Source organism: Chelon labrosus (assembly GCF_963514085.1).
Source record: "Chelon labrosus genome assembly, chromosome: 11".
Classification (NCBI taxonomy): Eukaryota; Metazoa; Chordata; class Actinopteri; order Mugiliformes; family Mugilidae; genus Chelon; species Chelon labrosus.
The window spans coordinates 12,856,980-12,878,215 of record NC_140344.1 but is presented as its reverse complement, the minus strand read 5'-3'; the positions used below and the strand labels follow the sequence as shown (position 1 = coordinate 12,878,215).

Sequence of the window (21,236 nt, the reverse complement as noted above, 5' to 3'; positions counted from 1 at the left end):
TTTTACGTGTTTTACGCTTTTATCTCTGTATAATTTTACCAGCTGTTGCCCTTTTCCTGTCTTGTTCATGAAGTAAAACCTGAGTTAAACCCAGATGAGACGCAAACAGGCTAAGTGATAGACAAATAACTTCCACTGGAAACCTCAAACAAGGTGAAAAGATGTGAAGCTTAACATAAAATGTGAATTAAACCTTTCCTAATATACAAACTACGGGTTAAATGCGTATAAACTTGATTTACTTCCACACTTTACAAAGACTTTATACGCTGCAGATGTGTTTGAGTTAATGAGTCGTTTATTAAACGGTCCATTGAAGCGTTATAAGCTATTAAGAAGATATTGTAATAGCTTACTTGAGGGGGATTTTGAAATTTTGTAAAAGTAAGTGACACCACGGATGCGGATTTTTTCAGACCTGGCAGCCCGAAATATTTAATGACTTTCAGCTGATCTGTGAAGTTGCTGTTATACACTAGACATGTTCACTGAACGGATGTTGAACTGGAGGAAGCTTAAAGTGCTGACCATGTAAATTACATTACTATGCTCCAGGTCTGAGTTTGACTGACTTTCGTTGCATGTCGTTGTACCCCGCGCCCAGTCAACTAAATAAAATGTGATAAAGGCAGAAAATCTCCCAGAAAGTCAGTTCGAGGGGACTTGTTGATCAGCTTGCTTTTGCAGGAGAAGGATTTTGGACAACCTGGCAGCTCAAAGTCAGAGCTCATTAACGGCTCATAGCTGATCTATGAAGCTTTAGTGCAGGATGAATAACTAAGATACTAGATGCAGTGTGTCTGGGAAGGTTCACAGTCATCCAGGTCATGGTATATCCAAAAATCATTTAAAATATGCAACTGGACTTGTAGAGTTTTACAAGATGCAGTGTGTTAATCTTAGTTTTGGTGAACTAATAGAGGAGCTGCAGTCTGTAGTGTTATTAATTATAGGGGCCTCCCTCAGAGTGGGGCTCTCAGGATTATACCATATTGTTTTCTACACAACACCTCTTGTGTTTGTGTGATTCAGCCTCTCAGTAGCGTATTTGATGACAAAGGATTTCTTCAAGTGTTCAAGTGTGAGGTGGGTGACGACAGCTCAGCGAACTCAGCCAGTTGTAGTCGTCATGCAGTTGGCCCAGCTATCGCTGTACAATAGTACGCTGTCATTGGCACACAGAAGGAGCTGTTTTCATTGCACAGCAATATCAAGCGCTCGTCAGTGTTCATTTATTCCGTCTTTATATTGGCTGAGTGCAGCTGTGAGAGGAGCTCCCTGGATGTCTGTCATTGCGTCCCACTGGGGCGCTGACCCTGCTCCAGTGTTGTGTAAACAGCTTCTTTAGCTCAGCCAACCTGAAGCATCAGTTTTCAGTTCACTCTCCCATGCAGGCTCAGCCTCCCTCGGTGTCATTTTTAATATATGTGTGTTTTCACCAGTTCACCTCTGAATCCCGCAGAGTCAGGATGGAGTCTCACAGATCGAGCAGCTCCCCCGATGTCAGGATTCAGAGAGGCTACATGATGCAGCACGGCCCCTGCCAGGACAACGTGTTTGGAGTGAGAGTGCAGGTTCAAGGGATTAAAGGTCAGCCCTACGTGGTTCTGAACAGTTCTGGGCAGGACTGCCACAGGGACGTTTCTGTCATCACTCACCAGGCGGGGTACAACCCGGGAATGGTGAGGAGGTCTGTGGATGAAAGACACTCTCCGTCCGAGACACAGAGGACTGCAAACTCCTCTGCGTTTCATTATCAGAAACACCCAGAGCTCCTGAGACCTTATGACCCCGAGAGTAATGACCTGAACCTAGTCATTCCTTCACCAACAACCTCAAACTCCCGACCTGGACAGCTACACTCTGGCCTTTGTCCCGAGACAGGCCAGACCGCTAATGTGGCCAGACCCAGGATTCCTCTGCCTGCTGAGGGCCCAGGGGGAGACTCAGCTGAGGTGGCCCAAAACAAATCACCTCCCTCAGGTGGAAGAATTCCTGCGAGGTCCCCAACCACAGTGGACACAGACTCCATCGTGTCTGTAGGGAGGCTAATAAGCCAATTCAACAGCAGCCAGCGGAGGGGAAGAGGCCCAAGGAACAGACTAGACCCGGAGGCGTGTCGGCGGTCACGCAGCGTGGACAGCCGTCGAACCTCAGACTCCTCCTCGTCCTCCTCTTCACCTGGCAGAGCCTCGTCTCTGAGGGGAATCAGGGGCGAAACCCAGAGTGGGATATATCCTCCTGGATCAGCAAGGGCTCGACTGCTCAGCGGCGAAGCCACTTTGGTAAACAAGAGGGAGGAGAGTAAGCAAAGCACACCGTATAAAGGACATCATAGCCAAGAGGCGGTGTCTCAGCACGCTGGAAAACTGCTTCACAGAGCAGACAAACCCTCTGTCTTCAGGCTGTGTAATGATCAAACTGGTGAATCTGATGAAAGAGACACACAGGTGAGGAGCCTTGTTTTGGGATAAAGCTGCCATTTAAAAGGTCATATTTATTTTGATATATGTTCTCTAACCAGGTCACTCCTGATCTTCTGAAAGGACAGCAAGAACTCTCAGCGGATCCTCCCGAGGACTCAACAAGACAAATACTGTTCACCTACCTGAAGGAAGGGTAAGAGCCCCAGAAATGGCGAGGAGGTCTCACCATTTTTCTGAAATATTGTTTGTTTTCTTGCAGAATTAAATGACAAGAGTTGTCTGTCCTCTAAAGAGAACACAAGCTGAGCATGGCATGAAGCCAAACGCTTTATTTGTACAGGTTTTAGACACGTTACCTGGGAACTGGGAGGAACAGTTAGTGTCGCATTGTGCAAACAGACAAAAGATACATCCAAATATAATATGTCAACCAGCCATGACGAAGAACTGGATAATTATACAGAAACAGAGTTAATTTTCCAAAGCTTAGAAGTGGTCGTCTTCTCGTCTGTCCTGGATTATTGTGACGTTATCCATGGACTCACCTCTGCCTGCAGTCTTACTCAGTATTACTGGTGACACTTACTCTGAACCTAACTGCATGAAATGCTTGGGTGCACATAAGCCCTAAAAGACAATATGCCATCATGTATCTCTGTCTTATTAAGGATGTCCTTAGTTCCCTTGTGACAGGTTAATGCTGGAGGGTCTGCATGCAAACTCCAATTTTGAAAATGTTTACTTGTTTTGCTGCAGACTCATTAAAGCAGTCAGTTTAAATTCACGATCACAAACCCTTTCAGCTGTGTTCTGCTGTCGTTGATTATTCTTGCATTTATTTATTCGGTTTTAAGTTACAAAATCTCCCAGCAAGCAACTAACATGTTTAAACTCATTTGTTTAATGGGTAAAAAAACACATGTGTACTAAAGGACACACTGTACTCTACCATTCACTAATTACTAACTTTTAGGTGCTTGTAGGTGGCATATTGTTACATACAGACAGAGACAGACTTGCTGTTTTCCTCTTTTTCCACATTTTATGCTAAGCTAAGCTAAACAAATTGCATGCTGCAGCTTCATATTTGGCAGATGGAAGAAAGGGGCATTGATCTTGTCACACAAATCATGTAAAACAGAAAATGGATATCTCAAAATAAACTTTATCTTTTAATAAACGCTCATTTAAAAACACTAACATAAGTTTCCTATAAAACTACCACTTAAAATTGATTAAACTGAGTCACTCTTGTTGAGGTTGTGGTCATGTAGTCAGATGCGGGGGTGCAGCTCCAGCTGTGTGTGCTCAACCAGTAGTCAGGAATGCAGAGCAGAAACATGTTTTCACTGATAAAATAACTCCTTCACACGGGAAAGTTTCACCAGTTCCCGATTTGTGCCATTTTGAAAAAGTAGAGCTAAAGGTCGAGAGTGTAAAAAATGCTACACATTTTTCTTTCTCCATGCATAAATTAAAACAGCTTCACACCACTCAGAGGTCCTGCTCCGATGGAGCTCCTTGTCGGCCATGTTTATGTGTTTGTGAAATATTTTACCTGCTTCTCAGGACGACCGATGATGACTCCACCACCCAAAGGAAAGTCAACCTGCTGCTTGAAAGGATCAACAAGCTCAAGTGGAGGACCGCGGAGAATGTGGAGGAGGAGGAGAAAGTGAGTGCTGGCATGAGATGTTGGCCAGTGTTGAGCATGACTTTATGTCTTTGTTTGAAAATCCCGCCGATCCCCTTCTGTTGAATGTCTTCTTTTTACACATGTGCAGGGGGTGAAGCTGCTGCAGGAGAAACAGGCCGAGCTGAAGGACGAAGTGTCCAATTTAAAGAAAAAACTGGAAACTGAGATTAAGGTGTAGTGCAGCTCCATCCTGCTGATTCACCTCTGAACAACTCACCTCCCGTCCCTGTGACTGATGATGTTTCTCTCTGTTGTTCTTGTATTGTGAAGAATGAGATGACGTTAGCCAAGGCCTGTGAGAAGGCAAGGACAGAGAAGAAGAAACTTCGGGAAGAGCTGGACAAAAGTCAGGCAGAGCTCTGCAAACTCAGGGACAAACTGGCTGAAATTGAGGAAAAGCTGCAGACTACATTACAGGAGTAAGGATGTGGACTTCGATGTTTAAATGTAAAGTTCTGCCCCATGAAAATATTCGCATCTTATCAGGTGAAAAGGGGAGGGAACTGAGAGTTAAAAGCAAACACAAACAGAAAGTTAATTTGAACTCTCTTCCATGTCTGTTTGACTGAAATGCTTCATAGTCAGACTGACTGGTTTGGTCTCTATATGTGCAGTGTACTAGCATTTAGTTAAACTTTGAGCATTAAATGAGAAGAAGATGTTATTTGTAAATATGAAGCTGGAGCAGGTGAGCTTAGCTAGGTAGCTTAGCATAAAGACTGGAACATATGTCTTGTTTATTCTCGTCCAAAATTTCCGCAACTCTCGCAGAGGATAAGCTGACTTCTCTCCTTCGTGTGAACTATTTTTCGGATGTTGTCAGGCTGACCCAGATGAAGGCAGAGAAAGAAAGATCTAAGGCAGAGATGAAAGACCTTCAGCAGCAGCTCTCGGACATGCACGATGAGTTGGACCATGCCAAGAAGGCGGAGCTGATAAACGCGGAGAAAGAAGTCCTTCTGCAGGTAAGTGAAACCACACCGACAACAAACACTTCACAGATCAACAGCAGCTGGGAAGCCTTTTCTCCAGACTCTTGACCTTTCTTTGATGGATGTCTGTCAGGACTTGGCGCAGCTGCGCGTGGATTTTCAGGCGATGCTACAGGTGAAGGAGGAGCAGGAGGACGTGCTGCACCACAGGGAGCGGGAGCTCAGCGCCCTGAAGGGGGCACTTCAAGAGGAGGTGGAGACTCATGATAAATACATATCTGCTCTGAAGGAGGAGTACGAACAGGAGCTGGAGAAGATGCTCGGGGATTTGGAGCAGGCTAAAGAGGTAACAGTAAAGATTTGAAACAGCTGTAACGTGGAATTACTTTGATGTTGACTGTCAACATTTTCATTTTCTCTTAGAGCAACGATCTGCTCAGCCAGGAGAAGGTTGAAGCAGTGGAGGAGGGAAGTGTGGCTAAGGTGCAGCTGAAGGAGCTGAGCCAGGAGAGAGATCAGCTGAGAGGAAAGGTGCAAGATCTCAACAACAAGGTGGATCAACTGAGTCAGACGATCCAGGAATATAAAACCACGGAGAGACTGCTGGAGCAGAGAGCACAGCAGCTGGAGGTGGGGAGATGGCGTCTTGGGGGCGGAGAGATAAATATTCTGTACATGATCAGGGGCAAAACATCTTCAAAATGAACTTTTAATGTTCGATCAGAGTTTATCTGATGATGATGATGACAAGCTCTTTTTCTGACATTTTCACATATCTTGTTTATTTCCCCAGAGTGAAAAGCAGGAGGTGGAGGAAATGCTGAATGATGTCCGGAGGAATGAGGAGGAGCTTTGTCAGTCCAACCAGATGCTGCTCACTCGCTTGGAAGACGTGCAGGTAGCATCAAAGTATTGTTTGGAAAAAAAAAAAAGCAGAATGGTCATGAAACAACAGATAGGATACGTAGAGATGAGATCCTCAAACTTTCCTATCTGTTTTTTTTTTTTTTTTTTTTTTTTCAGGTTAAGCTGACCAAACTAAACTATGAGCACAGAGACCTGAAAGAGAAACTCAAGGAGGAAAGGAGACAAATCGAGGAGCTGTGGAAGACAAAAACTGAACTGGAGGATGAGAGGAGGCTGCAGGACAGGACTATGGAGCAGCTGCAGAGAAAGGTGAAAAGTGGAAATATATTATTTATTAGGCCTTATGGGAAAAATCAACATATCTCTGGAGCCAAATGAGGCCTGCAAGTCTGCTATCTTGACCCTAAATCCACATGAGATCACTGGGAACAGCTGATATTTCCTGCGCTTGCATGGCTTCTTTCATCCACGTGCTTGCCCAAAGTCGCCCCCTTATCTGAGCCCTTTGTTTATCTGCCTTGGTCAGATGAATAGCATCATGGAGGAGTGCGAGGCGTCTACAGATGTACTCCAGAATCAGGTCGATGAGGCCAAAGAGAAGAGTCAGAGGGAGTTGGCTGAGCTGCGGAGACAGCTGCAGGAAAAGGGAGTAGAGCTGGAGAAAACCCGACAGGCAGCCAAAAAACTGCAGGAAGAGGTGTGGTACTCATTGTCTCTCTGATTCATCAGTTTTGAGGCTCATTTCTCTTAGTCACCAATAAAATATTAAGTCAAATGATGAATAACAAAATAAAAAAACGTGAGATTGGAAATTTAATTACCGCTGTTGGAGTCTGTCACTTTCTATGTTACATTATGCTGATGTGTGTGATTAATCTCTGTGAAGCTGCTTCCCCTGGAGGAGGATGTGCGGCGGTGTCGCAGGGAGCAGCAGGAGGCCCAGCAGAGGGGCCGGCAGCTGGAGCAGAAGGTGGAGGAGCTGGAGGAGAGGAACGCGGTCACGGTGGAGGAGCGAGAGCGGCAGGTCAAACTCCTGGAGGTAAACGTCTCTGCAACCTCCACCCAGCAAAGACATTAACTAGAGGAGCAGTCAGAGGTTAAACATACGTCTAAAGTTATGCTTCTAATAGGGGGGTTAGACTTCTGTGTTGGCACAGAGGCTACGGCGGCAGCGCAGACTAGGGTTGCCAACTCCCTGAAATATAAATAAGGGACACCTCATTGACGGCCAGCAGACCCGACTGTCTTCACCCTTCCTGGCGTGGTGAATTTTTTTAGCCCTTATTCATGTGTGTGTGAAACGATTTTTTTAACAATTTCACTCGAAATTGAATTGAATTAGATGCATATTTTGGGTGATATGAACACTACACAAGGAAAAGAATAACAGAATAAGATAAATATCTTTCTTAAACAGAAAGCTAATTTAAAACTGTATAAATTAATATATAACAATAGAAAGCAGAACATTCCTCTTGTAATAGTGCAATAAGAAAAGTGCAAAAGTTGTTGCTTTGTTGTCTTCCGGTATTTTCATCGCAAGCAACAGCACCTCAACCAATGAGATGACAGCGGGATTCTCTGCAATTTTTAAATTGATTGTTTTGGATCAACAAAGGTGAAACACACAGAGGAAAGGTTAACTGAGGAGGTTCGGAGATACAAACATTTGTATGACTTGTGTTTGGCGAAATTTCTGCGTTTAAGTTTCAGTCGCCATTGTTGAAAGTGAAGCAGGAAGTGGAAACAAAAATGAACAAAAAAGACACAGCACCACGTTCCGGTGGCATTGTTACAAAGCACGTCAGACTGGCCAAGTATAAATGGCTCACACACCGCAGGCTGCGTGCGTAAGCTACGACGTCTCGGTCGCGCAGTACTCTAAAAGCGCCTTTACTGATATTTCACAGTGTCTTGGCCAAGTCTGACTCCACCTTAACTCCAGGATAATTCAAAAATGACCAAAGAGGCGACTTGAGATTAGAGTTGAGACGGAGGTCAGCGACGCCTAAGCAGGCAACGGGCAAATAGTGATAGCATCCACCTGTCATTCAAAGCAGACACGCCCTATTACTTTAAGCCTTGATACAGTTTAAACGGGAAGAGAGTTTGAACAGAGTTAGAAAAATTCACCACCTGGACACCTGCAATGAATCTTCAAAGTTCTTCATTTATTATTAAAACTTGATTTATTGTAATCTTCATCTAAATTAGCCCCCCAAAAAGAGATTATGTAAGATTATGTAACTTGAAGACATATTGCCTACGTTGTCTTTTTTCTACACCAACCTTGTTATGAGGAAATAGAGTTGTTAACACATTCATAAAGTCTTAAATGTTACAGTATACATTATATATTTACATTATAGTCTGTTAGCAGTCAGATAGCCTATATTAAACATTTCTGTAAGGCTTATAAAGTCTGAAATAGGGGAGCCACAAATGTTGCCTTTTGTAGTTATCATATATTTACGCTCACACACTTAAGGCCAAGTGATATAATCCGTCATTATCCGTGACGACCTGTTCCTCACTTTGAACCTTAAAGATTGAGATCTGTTCTCCCTGGCTCAATAGAGATCGCATCCGGGCTTTTATCACATTTTCAAGTGTTTATCTGTTCATCTGTGTTTGTGCTCTCACCTGTCCTTGTGAACTGTAGTGAAAACATGCCCCTGGAATCAGCATCTCACGGCTCAGCACAGCTCCTCTCGCTGATGGCAAAACATTACACAGTGACAGTGTGTGCTCACTGTTGACACTGCGTATCAACCGAGGAAGCTCATGTTTACTGTAAAAACTTATCAGACCTGTCTGGGTGTTCTCAGAAATCTATCACCCCCCCTTCACCCTCCAGCCCCCAGCCCCTCCTACCTTTGTCAAACACTCCTAGCTCAGCTTCCTCTTATTATTCCTCTGCCTTTAATCTGAGTCAGTTTTCTAACCGCTGCCTCAAGGCATGAATTCATCACGTCCCCCCGTGCTGGTGAACATTCCAGTGAGATGCCATGTAAATTAACTCAACACATTTTTCCTCTCCTCTCAGGGACGCATCAGTCAGCTCGAAGAAGATCTTAATGATGAGCGCTGCAGCGCTGACCGCCTCATGGAGCGATTAGACAAAACCAAAGAGCAGGCAGGTTTACTCCTTGTTGTTTTTGCTTCAGCTAACATCCATAAATTTCTCCACAGCGTGGAAACAGTCTATGAGAGATAATATTATTGCCTGCCTTAAGTTTGAACACTCTGCCCTACATCTGTATTCATCATAAACAGATGTGGAGCTGCGTGCTCAGATTTCCCCTCAGACAACGTGGATTCTTCTTCGTCTTAACATTCGGCTGGATCTCCTTTGAACTAATATGTGGTTCTCCACTGCTGATGTCCTCACATCTTCAGCATGGCTGTAAAGTAGGCCACTATTAATGGGAGCAGAGTGGTGCAGACTAATTGACACAAAGCAGTGTTTGGGACGCCGATAGAACAATTGTGAGCAGCTATTCGCGCTCCCCTTTCTGGGCCTCTACATGACATTAGTGACGAGAGCCTTTAGATCCAATGTGGCCACGCAGACCAGACAGCATTTCCTCTGGTCTTATGCGTTAAGCCGTAAAACTTTTGCTGTAATCTGAGAGACGTGCTCGTCACAAAGATCTGCCATTTTTAATAACGCTCGCCCAAGTTTTCAGTCAATATTAAAGTGAAAACATGTGAAGCACAAGCTCATGTTTAGGTCAAATAATTACTTAAAAGTTCGGCGTCCACAACCTTTTTAACCCGCTAAACAGTTGAGCTGCATGTTAAGACTGAACCTCTTTCTGTTGGTCGTGTGTGACAGATGGATCAGATGAGGAACGAGCTGATGCAGGAGAGGGCAGTGAGGCAGGACCTGGAGTGTGACAAGATAAGCCTGGAGAGGCAGGTAATGATCCCTGCACCGCACACAGCAACACTGGAGAAAGAAAAAAACGAGTTTAATCATTTTTATGCAAACAATAAACTCTTTAAGGGATTGTTGGGTTTGTTGGAAGTGTGGTTGTATGAGGTACGACAGCCAGTGTACCACCTGCAGCAGATGGTGTTCAGTTCAGTCCCCGGTTTAGAAAAGGAAGCCAACCAATGAGCTGCTGTGGACAAAAAGACACTTAAGACAAGGCCCCTCAGTATCACTTCAACCATGTACTACGTTTTGGATAATAAAAGTTTAACTTGTTGTCAGACAGCCTTTTTTAGATTAGACCGAAGCCGTTTTATTGCTCTCTTTACAGACACCAGAGTCCATTGATAAAAACAGTCATGTTACCCCACAGAATATTGGAGTTGCCGATCTGCCGCTTTGCCTTGACACATTTATTCTGATCTGAACTAACATATTTTAATCATTTTACGTAGCACACTGAAACATACAACTAGAATGTGACAAATCATGACTCTTTCACTGAGAAAACTCCACCTGAGGATGAAAGACGCAAACTGTGGTCTACTTCCACGACGTTGCACTTAGTTGTACAATCCAACTATTCCTTCTAACGCTGATGGCCCAACAGAGTTACATTTATTTAACATATTTAGGGTGTTAGTGCCTCTAAAAAAATAAACTAATAAAACCAAGTACTGTATGTCAGTCACTCATGGAAAAGAAAATTAGACATTCTTCTAAATACCCTTTGTAGCCACCTGCCTGTCTGTATCAAATTTGCAGGAAATTAAAAGATAATTATCAATCATCAGTGCTCTGATATCCTTCTACTGCTGACGTGTTTGGCTTGTGGAAACCTACTCAAACTGCGATGTTTTTACGTAAACAAACCAAAAGTTTCAGTTTACAACCGCTATTACTCAGCAAAAAACACTGTGTGTTTCTGTGAGGGCCGGCCAAAACGACAGAAAGAATGTTCTTCCTTTAGTAAATCAGATTTCTGTAAAGGAAATGTCAAACCACTGAGTCATGTAGGCCAGTGGAAATGCCACAAGCTGCTCCGATTGTGCTAACTTGGATGTGTTAAATGCAGAGCGTGTGCACACGTACAAGGAAGACTTGATATACTGTAGATCAAAAACTCCACACGGGACCTTTCATTTATGACATCCTTCTATCCATTGTCAGAATAAAGACCTGAAGAGCAGAGTGTCTCACCTGGAAGGATCCCAGAAGACCAACCAGGATTCACTCGTCACCAAACTTAACAGCCGGATCCAAGAACTGGAGGAGAGGCTGCAAGTCGAAGAGAGGTGATCACATGTTGAAATATGACCTTATGACCTGTTTTTAAAAAAACTCTCCTTTAAAACATTTACAGACGTAGAGATTCTGCGTTGTTGAGTGCAGGATAACACGCCAGATATTTGATAGTAGCTGTCGAGCGACAAACCTGCTCATATCACTTTTCCTCTGGTTGTAAAAATGAGAGTATCTCCCGTCTGAACGCAGTGGGAAGGTGTTTAGTTACAGGAAGCTGCAGCGGTGATGTGATCTCTTGGTGCTTGTGCTCTCAGAGACAACAACAACCTGCAACAAGTGAACCGCAAGCTGGAGCGCAAGGTGAAGGAGATGAAGATGCAGGCGGACGAGGAAAACATCAACCTGCTGAGCCAGAGAGACCAGGTACGCACGCCTCTGACCGAATAGACCGGATCAGGCAGTCGTAAGCAGCAGACTTGACTCGTTCAGATTCAATATCTCACTTTGGTGAACTCCGCAGCTGACTCAGAGGCTGAAGACGTCGAAGAGGCAGATGGATGAGGCGGAGGAGGAGATCGAGCGCTTGGAACACGCTAAAAAGAAGCTGCAGAGGGAAGTGGACGAGCAGATCGAGGCCAACGAGCAGCTTCACAGCCAACTGAGCGCACTGAGGAACGAGATGAGGTGGGCACTCACTTTCTGCTGCCGGCTTTCTGCCTTTCTATCTATGGCATATTAAATCATGTCGTTTCATTCTTTGCTCGGACAGGCGAAAAAGGAAATCACCTCCTCTCATTAAGGCTGTGGATGGCGACGTGAACAACATGGACGACCTAGGTTCTGACTGACCGACTGACCTGGGCGGTCATCTCTGGATTTGTTACTGTGAAGAATCCCTTGACATCATAATCCATTAACAACTCAGGTGTTACTTCATCATGTTTCCTGTTTGAACTGTGTGGCACCTCGCCAAGGCTGACCTCTTGTGGCAATATTTATAACTACATTATCTGTCGGTGCTGCAGACCAGCACAGACTTATCTACTCGTATTGATCTGTTTTGCACCCTAACTTATTCTGCTGCTGTGTGAATTAAAACGGTGTCGACTGCGAATCTTGAACTAATGAATAAATGTAATTAAACTGCTTCTTGAACATTCACCAGAGTTTATAAACCTCCAGATAACAAATAAATACAGCTATGTGCCAAATCTGGGAGTTTGTCTTTGACAGCGCACACACGTAAAGAAAATGAGTACAATACAAAACACATGTTAATCAGCCTGTTTGGCCTCAGCTATGACACTTTGTGTGTTGATGAGGCTGAGGAGGAAAGTGAGAGTTGAACGAATGGATCAATGGCCTGTGCTGAGTGGCTGCGGCCGCGCAGAGGTGGAGATTCGACATGATCACTGCGCTCAGCTCCAGAGGTTCACTCATCTGGACCTCTGGCAGCTTTAACATCTGTTGGCACCAGTGATACATGGAAGTACAACACAAGAGAAGCATGAGGCAACACTGTGCTCTTAAACACGGGATACTCAAGGAATTCCTGGCAGAATTCCTGGGAACATTTGTCTTGGTTGTAAGTAACATCCTCTGTTATTTTTCTTTTTTTTTTTTTTTTCCTCCGTGGTGCAAATTACACACAGCGTATACACTTTAGAAGCTGTTTCAAGTTTGTTTGGAAATGTTCTGTCATCTTTTATGGTTTGGTGTTGTTTAAAACTTGTTTCTTTCCGCTTCTGTTAGTTGTTTGGCTGCGGCTCAGTCGCTCAGACCGTCCTCAGTCGAAACAGCCTGGGCGAGCCTCTCACCATCCACATCGGCTTCTCTGTGGGCCTGATGATGGCTGTGTATGTGGCCGGGGGAGTGTCAGGTAAATAAGATTTTGCTGTTAATTAACTATTTCCACTGTCTCAGTACTTATCTCACACAGGCAGCAGAAGGCCACTAGTTATGTTTCATGTGCTACTTTAAACTGAACGCATGTGCAGTAATGTTTGATGAATAACTATAAAGGGATGTAATCCTGTCTTATCAATTCTGGGGAAAAAAAGGTTTAAATAATGTAGTTGTCAAGAGTGTGACACCTTTGCTAAAATATAATTTACAGTTTAGCACCGCAAACTCTTTGACGGCTTTAAAATAATTTATAGTGAACACAAACAGCCTCTGCCAGAACATATAAAGCAATCTGACCCGGCTCTCTTGTACGTGCTGTAATGAAAACATTGTTACCCATGAGGCCTGCAGCTTGTAATAATATAACTTTATGGCTTCCTGTCCTGCCATGTGCCCCAGCCACAGCTCCAGTGTCAGCAGGAACGTGCCAGCTCTCTGTCCAGATTCAATGAAAGTATACTGACCATTGATTTGTTAGCACTAGTACACAGCCTCTCTGAGGTCATACATAACCCTGGGCGCTAAATGTCCTGCAAACTCCATTGATCAGAGGCTACGTTCATCTGTCTATGACAGAGAGCAGACCCAGTCCAAACCAGCCTGCCTCATCTGAGCAGCAGATGCCAAATCAAAGGGCTAATAACGTTTCATGAAGACAGATGACAAACAGATTTCTACATATATATTTATCTAAATCTACACATATATATATTTAAAAAGACAAAAACAGGGTGTGAATGTTTGCTTAAGAATTAGAGCAGATTGCTGGTTGTTTTCTGGGGTTGAGTTTCTAATAAGTGATCATTATTCTGCCTCTTTGCTCTTGAATAAACATAATAAAACCCGGGACCCGCCCTGGGGGCTGCTCCCCTTCTGCTGCTTCTCGTAAATGTGACGGTTCCGCTAATGATTGAGAGGATATTATGCCAGCCACCCTCCACCCACTGCACCCCCCTTTTGTCCTCCGTCCCAGGGGGCCATGTGAACCCTGCTGTGTCTCTGGCCATGGTGATTCTGGGCAAACTGAAGATCTGGAAGTTTCCCTTCTACATCATCGCTCAGTTTCTTGGTGCTTTTACAGGAGCTGCTGCCGTCTTTGGATTATATTATGGTAAACGATCCTTTGTGTATAAAAGTGATTATATTTTTGTATGTGTATTCAGATCTTAGATAAAACAATTCAGCACTCATTGACATTAGCCTAAAATTAATCCCTTTGTCCTCCTCACAGACGCTTTCATGGACTTCACCAGTGGGATCCTGTCAGTGACTGGAATTAACGCAACAGGTCACATTTTTGCCTCGTACCCCGCGAGACACCTGTCAGTCCTCGGCGGCTTCATCGATCAGGTGAACTCCGGCAGCTGTGACACAATGACCTCCCCTCCATTGTGTCGTTCCCTTTCAAGCTCTAAATACCGCAAAGTCTGGCAAATGTGGCTAATGCGGCATTGATTGCCCCATTTAGTCTGAGAGCACCCCCTCTTTTCGCTCGGTTTTTGGGTTTAATGACCCATTTCCTGGCATTCACTGGAAGGTCACATCTACTTCACACAGTTTTCAGACTGTTTAGTCAGAGCAGCAGTCTAAAAATAACACGTCTACCAACTTAAAACTGTTGAAAACCACATCAGGTGAACAGCGGAGATAAGTGTGATTAGTGGGGATGTGTTTATGTGAATGCTTTCTCAGACATTTCTGTTTAGCGCATTCCCTTCTTTAAAAAAAAAAAACAGCAGCAGATAGATTTGAACCCCCAAGACTAGGCTGCTTGTTTTATCAATACAGTTTGATAACTATACAATTTAACTCTTCATGTTGTTTTTCCAATATAGAATTACAGTCCACAGTCACACAGTGCCAGGTATATATGAATGGAAACTAACAGGATGACTGAATGTGCAGGGATTTACATGAAATGAAAATAGCTTTCAACTGGAAGTTACCAATGTTCAATGTTCTTTTTTTAAAAAGTGCCCTTAAACTCCATTAATGCCCCTGCAGGTGGTGGGGACGGGGATGCTGGTTCTGTGTATTCTCGCCATCATCGACGGTGGGAACATCGGAGCCCCTAAAGGCGTGGAGCCGCTGGCCATTGGCCTGATCATCATGGCCATCGGTGTGTCCATGGGACTGAACTGTGGCTACCCGCTGAACCCTGCCAGGGACCTGGGACCCCGGCTGTTCACAGCTGTGGCCGGATGGGGGATGGAGGTCTTCAGGTAACTGGAGATCAGGGTTTTTTTTTTAACACATTTCAGGTATACAGTATATAACTATATGATTATTTGATGTGAGGGTCTGATAATTTTTATTAGGATGGTTCCCAGATAATTAGTGCACACATAACTGGTTAGATGTATCCTATGTAGTTATTTATTTGGATCAGTTTCCGTTTGTTTATTGAGGTTTTCATAGAAGCTGCTAGGATGTTGTGTTATATAATGTCACATGCACTGGACAGCTGTAGCCGATGATTGTGAATGATCCAGTGACGGCACGGGCGATCCACAATGGCCTCTTTGCCAGCTGCTTGAGCGACAGCCGGTGATGTATTTGACTCGTCCCTTTCCTTGCTCGCAGCACCGCGGACTACTGGTGGTGGATCCCGGTGGCGGGGCCCATGGTGGGGGGCGTGGTCGCAGCTGTCATCTACTACCTCCTCATCGAGCTGCACCACCCCCGCGAAGAGCAGGAGAAGCCCCAAGAGGAGGAAGAGGAGGAGGAAGACGAAGAGGACGATGACAGCAGCCTGAAGGACAAATACGAGATGATCACCATGAGTTAAAAAGACATTAACCCCCCCAGGACTGACTGGTTTTACTGCCAATCAGATGAAGAACAGCCAGCACAGGTTCCATCTGTAAGGACAGGCTCCCTGCGTCACTGTGTGCTCATTAATAGGAAGATAAGCTGTAGTTACACTTCTGATTGACCTCAGGCAGGCCCAGCAGAGACACGCTTTTCAGCCCACCACAACCTCCACACGTCCAGAAAATAAAGTAAAATAGAAAATGCTTTAAAAACTGCAGCTAAATAACACCACAGAAAACGTTTTGGCCTGTACTGGGTATAGAAATACGAACAATAAGCACTCCTGTGAAATAGTGAACCCATCCAACCCATTTATTTTTTATGTTTCATTTTGTTTCACATATTTATTTACCTGTAATGTTAACTGCACATGTATGTGTTGTAAATATACTGTATTGTGTACATATGGAAAGCTTCCTTCTTGTGTGTGTACTGATAATGGAGTAATAGTTCTACACGCATGTCGGTGTCCTTTCAGCTTCTGTCCTGTTTTCCCTTGTGGTTGTGGTCATACTTTTTTTTTTTTTGTAGCCCACGAGAAATATCTACAACAAAAAGACAAACGTCTTTCAGAAAACTCAGCACGTCCAGTTGCCTTTGTTGTAGCTTTGTTTTTTGCAATACACCACGACCTGGATGGCGGTGAGCCTTCACAGACGACCCATGAGGAATTCTTCCTGATGTTCAATATTTATTTATTTATTTCACTCACTGTTGTTTGTCTACATTAAAATTTCTACAAATATCAGTTTGGATATTTAATTTCATTTCACTGCTTATGTCTGAAAACTGCAGTTTGACGTTCATGAGCGCATCTATTCCCATACACTGCATTAAACGCTGTAATAGTGTCAGGAAACGAAAGTAGTCAGTAACAGCCTAAGAGAACATTCATTAGTCTCAGACTGAACATGTTGAGCAATAAAAGATGGCTCATTAGTGTTTGGTTGGTTGGACTTCTGAGGATGATGGGGCCTCAGAGTGTCTGCTCAGAACGTTGTGCTCTCAGATATTTCCAGTACGTGCTCATGACTCTAGTTAATGTGCTTATCAACCTGAGTCACAGTGGGATGTCTGGTTTCACTTCTACCAGGAACCTCAGCTAGTGACACAACTGTTGAAGAAGTGAAGCTGTGAAACGAAGGAGGCTGTAGTGACATGGTAAAGTAACAAGTTTAAATCTAAGAAAACTAATGAGGTTGTCTTCTTTGGTTGTTGGTTGGAGACCCTTGACCCTTCAGTAAAATGTCAAAATCACAATGCAAATGTACAATGTCACCTGCATAATTAACTTACAGAATTATAAATTCCTAAAAACACATCTATACATGAGTGGCACAGTGGCGTGGTTAGCACTGACACATCACTCTGCCGACTGTGGCCTTTCTGTGTGGAGTTTGCGTGTTCTCCCTGTGTCTGCGTGGGTTCTCTCCGGGTAGTCCGGCTTCCTCCCATTGTCCAAAGACACGTGAGTGCATGTGAGTGTGAATGCTTGTCTGTCTCTCTGTGTTAGCCCTGCGATAGACTGGCGACCTGTCCATGGTGTACCCCCGCCTCTCGCCTGATGACAGCTGGGATAGGCTCCAGCGCCCCCGTGACCCTTCACAGGACAAGCAGTTACAGAATAACATCTATACATTTTCCCTCCTAATTAAAAATAAATAATCTCCAAACGGACAAACATTTCAAAGGTTTAACTGCTAGAATAAAATACGTTTGCTACGTAGCTGAGAAACTCTGTCAGAAGTGTGTTCAGCACCTTCAATTTCAAACTTGTGTAAGTTATTACTTTTGGAAACTTGCAAATGCCAGCGTGCCCTGGTGCATATTGGACCATAAACCGTTTCAAACCAATGAAGCTTGTACGTTTTAAATTCGGGTTTAAGGAGAGCACAGAGAAACCTCCCGTCTGCAGCAGACTGATGAGGAAACAGGCTTTTAATGAAACACGATGAAGATTCAAGAGAAGTGACAAAAGCAAAAAAATAAGTGAGGTAAAATTATTGTCTAACTGGTAAAGTGCTAATTTGGAGTCTTATATTATTATTATTGTGGCTACATTGACATGTAAACATGATTTTACAGTTGTAGATGATCTCGTGGACCAAATACTAAGTAATGTCTATACCAATGGGACCTTTAGCCTTTTGCAAATCATCTTATTTCAGTGACTTCTCACTTCATTCATGTATAAAAACAGGTAGTACAATGATGCCACCAGAAAGGGGCAGAAAAGAATAGAAGCTTAAAATTAAAATGAGTAGAGTATAAGTAGCTTAAACTAAACTAAACTTTCCACATCTGGCTTTGGGTCAGTATTTGTTCACGGTTTGAGGAAAAGACGTCGTGGTAAGACGTTGTTTAACTTTCATGCCGATTAAGTTTCAGAGACAGGGTGAGGACCATTGGCTCCAGCAGAGTAGCAGCAACAACCCAAAGAGGAAAACAGCATCGAATTAGCAGCACAAGGATCCCCCAAGTGCTCAACTGATACATGGAAAGCTGCAGGGCTTTTGTTTGTGTCCATTTGTCGTGTATCAGGACATGATTGTGTACAAAGAGCAAAGAGGAAAATCAGTTTTTATGGACTGACTGGTGGCTCGATAATGTATCAGATTCTTTAGTCCATATGTTTACTCAGAGGAAACGCGACCCGTGCGTTTAACCCATCCGCAGTGAGCGCACGCAGCAGAGAGCACATGCGGGCAGTTCAGCTGTGGATGATGATGATGATGGGGGAACGTTCTGCTCATTCGCAGACTAAAGGCTGGCCAACACTTTACACCTCTGAGCTGAACAGCAGGACTCTGCAGGTGCAGGTACTCTCACCTCATCCATGCTTTGAATGACGTTACTGTCCTGATTTAGGCAGGATTTGACAAGACAAGCTGCTCAGGATTATGGAGCAGGCGTCTGTGAAAATGATCACCTCTGGGAAATCATATAGCGACACCAAGTCAGTTCAATGTGAGGAGTGTCGTTTTTCCAAAGCAACTTCAACTGGATTCATTTAAGATTCAATTTGATTTGTCAGTTTGATTGATTGAAAGGATTTCCTCTAAAAAAAATCTGCAATATTATCAACTGCAATCTTCTAATTTGCAGAGAATTTAATTCTGACTGAACCCCTTCACACTGACTGAATGGAGCAGCAGTGAAACTCTACTTGACAATGAACTGAGAGTTATTTCTGGGCTTCCTGTGTATTTCCATTGTTTGTGCTGCAGTCAGTGTGAGTGACACTCAGCGGGCCGGTGACACGTTTACAACCCTGCTTTGTCACTGCAGTTAGAGACAAAAGGTGCTGCTCGCCGATCGGCCGTGACATCAGCCCCTCGCAGAGAGAGCTGTGGCTCGAACCAAAGAATATCGATCACGCCCTCGTGTGTTGGGACTTTGTTTCAGATACTCAGGGAAATACGTGTGTACAGAGCTCCATTAGTAATAGCATCGATATAAATTTACTGAAAACACTCACTGCCTGCATCATCGGGACAACACAGAGCATAAACTCTTGTTGTGGCTGACTCGTGCTCGTTCATGCCACAGCCGGCGACTGCAGCTGAGGATCCGCATTGAAAATCAATAGCTGACAACATCTGACATACACATGGCTGTTACATCACCTAACACACTCATGTCATCAATAAGACCACTGACAGGAGCAATGAATAATAAAGTGTGCGACAAACATGTGAAGGATAATACAGCAAGCTGCTATATGGCTGAGGGAATATACACATAACATTACGACCGTCTTCCTGATATTGTGTAGGTCTCCCTTGTGCCTCCAAAACAGCTGTGACTCATCAGAGAATGGACATGGGCCCTCTGAGGGTTTCCTGTGGTGTCTGGTAACAGAAGCCAGGTCAACACCTTGTGGCGTTCTTCGTGTTTTTTTGAGTTGTTCCTAAACTGTTTATGTGTGTGTTCCTGTGTCAGGCTGCATCCTGCTGGGGATGGCTGCTGCTATGGGGTGGGGGGCCCTGGTCTGGTCTAGGTGGATGGCACATTTCGTACAGTTATTTATTTCTCCTGTCAGTGGTTTTAATATCATGGCTGAGGGAATATAAGAGTGCTGGACCAGCCGCAGTTACTTCAAACAACTTCAATAATCTTTAGTATATTTAAGGTCGCACAACAGCAGTTTTGAGTGACTACTGAAGTTTTCCTCTTGTGGAAACAAAACATATGAGGAGTTAGCTCAGTGGCGTTGATGTTGGTGTCGGCCGGCTGCTTTATACCCTCTGGCCCCAACGTGTCATCTAAAGCAGATGCACCCCCTGCTGTGAATGCCCCTGCACTGCGTTCACGAGATTCTCAACAGGGTTCATTTTAGCTTTACTGTTTAGTTATTAACACATTTAATCATAAATTAAACCATAAATCCTCTTTGAAAAACTCACACTTCATTGCAACGCCCCTCAATGAATTTTAAACAGATCAAGGTGGGCAAGTACTTTCCTGAAAAAAAGGGCATGCCAGACTAGCTTTCATCTCCCAGTGAGGAAAAATATGCTCAAAATCAACCTACACTGAAATCCTACATTGCCCATAATGCAGCTGAAAGGTGCACCGTAAAATAGTGTATTCATGAAATGTGTTTTGACAAAATGTGTACATCCCACCTACTATAAACTATTCGCTGGTTTAAGGTATGGACACACCAAACTAACATCAACAAAGAACTACTGGCAACAAAGGCCGACTGTGACATTGTCTCACGTTGACTGTGTCTCGACCAAAAAGCTGCACTTGAATGCACCTCAAAGACTACAGCTAATGACCAGCTGGCACACATGTACTGCACCTGTGTGAACGGAAATAACTCTTCAGGTGGCAGTATTCTGTATTCAGCATGGGGACACTGGAAAAGGGCGGCGCAGTGGTGTGGTGGTTAGCACTGATGCCTCACAGCAAGAAGGTTCTGGGTTTGATTCCATCTGGGGAATTTCTGTGTGGAGTTTGCATGGCTTCTCTCCAGGTACTCCGGCTTCCTCCCACTGTCTAAAGAGTGTTAGGACGCCTCTCGCCCAATGACAGCTGGGATAGGCTCCAGCCCCCCTCCCGCGACCCTCCAGAGGACAGGCGGTCACAGAAAATGAATAAATGAATGAAACTGGAAGAGCTACAGTACCACTAGCTGGGAGGCTGTAGAGATCACCAGTATCATGCTGATACACTCTGACAATATTTATGTTCATGATAAAATTAAGATGGAAAAACAAAAAAGAGCCTGTTTATGTTTGTATCTACAGAGAACAGGCTATGTATTTTACAACACAGTGGTGGCAGGCATCATAGGTTCTCTGACAAGCTTGGAAAGGGAGAGATAATTGAGATCCATTAAGTTGATCGCAATATGCAACCTCACCACTAGATGGTACTAAATTCAACACACTGGCCCTTTAATA

General features: G+C 44.0%; 2 protein-coding genes across 2 annotated transcripts; both read left to right on the top strand.

The window, feature by feature from the left end:
- The first annotated feature begins 1,005 nt into the window (after nucleotides 1-1,005).
- On the top strand, nucleotides 1,006-12,402 carry LOC311495505 (cingulin-like protein 1). The gene is made up of 18 exons (XM_084554984.1): nucleotides 1,006-2,450; nucleotides 2,525-2,619; nucleotides 3,996-4,101; nucleotides 4,211-4,294; nucleotides 4,393-4,541; nucleotides 4,946-5,087; nucleotides 5,188-5,400; nucleotides 5,478-5,684; nucleotides 5,848-5,952; nucleotides 6,078-6,230; nucleotides 6,448-6,618; nucleotides 6,808-6,960; nucleotides 8,968-9,057; nucleotides 9,760-9,843; nucleotides 11,029-11,153; nucleotides 11,418-11,526; nucleotides 11,624-11,787; nucleotides 11,873-12,402. Exons 1-18 carry the CDS (start codon nucleotides 1,389-1,391, stop codon nucleotides 11,949-11,951), a joined length of 3,291 nt encoding a protein of 1,096 aa, XP_084411110.1. The 5' UTR covers nucleotides 1,006-1,388; the 3' UTR covers nucleotides 11,952-12,402.
- Nucleotides 12,403-12,406: 4 nt separating this feature from the next.
- On the top strand, nucleotides 12,407-15,796 carry aqp9a (aquaporin 9a; the record flags this gene model as incomplete). Its single annotated transcript, XM_084554985.1, has 6 exons — nucleotides 12,407-12,688; nucleotides 12,856-12,982; nucleotides 13,982-14,119; nucleotides 14,240-14,358; nucleotides 15,013-15,230; nucleotides 15,592-15,796. The coding sequence occupies exons 1-6, from the start codon at nucleotides 12,587-12,589 to the stop codon at nucleotides 15,794-15,796; spliced, it is 909 nt and encodes a 302-aa protein (XP_084411111.1). The 5' UTR covers nucleotides 12,407-12,586.
- Nucleotides 15,797-21,236: the final 5,440 nt, after the last annotated feature.

Bases quoted from the DNA above. Each gene is read 5' to 3' on its own strand.
- LOC311495505 (XM_084554984.1), top strand. From the start codon at position 1,389: ATGCAGGCTCAGCCTCCCTCGGTGTCATTTTTAATATATGTGTGTTTT. The intron at 2,451-2,524 runs GTGAGGAGCCTT...TTCTCTAACCAG, and splicing joins CTGATGAAAGAGACACACAG to GTCACTCCTGATCTTCTGAA. The intron at 9,058-9,759 runs GCAGGTTTACTC...CGTGTGTGACAG, and splicing joins TAGACAAAACCAAAGAGCAG to ATGGATCAGATGAGGAACGA.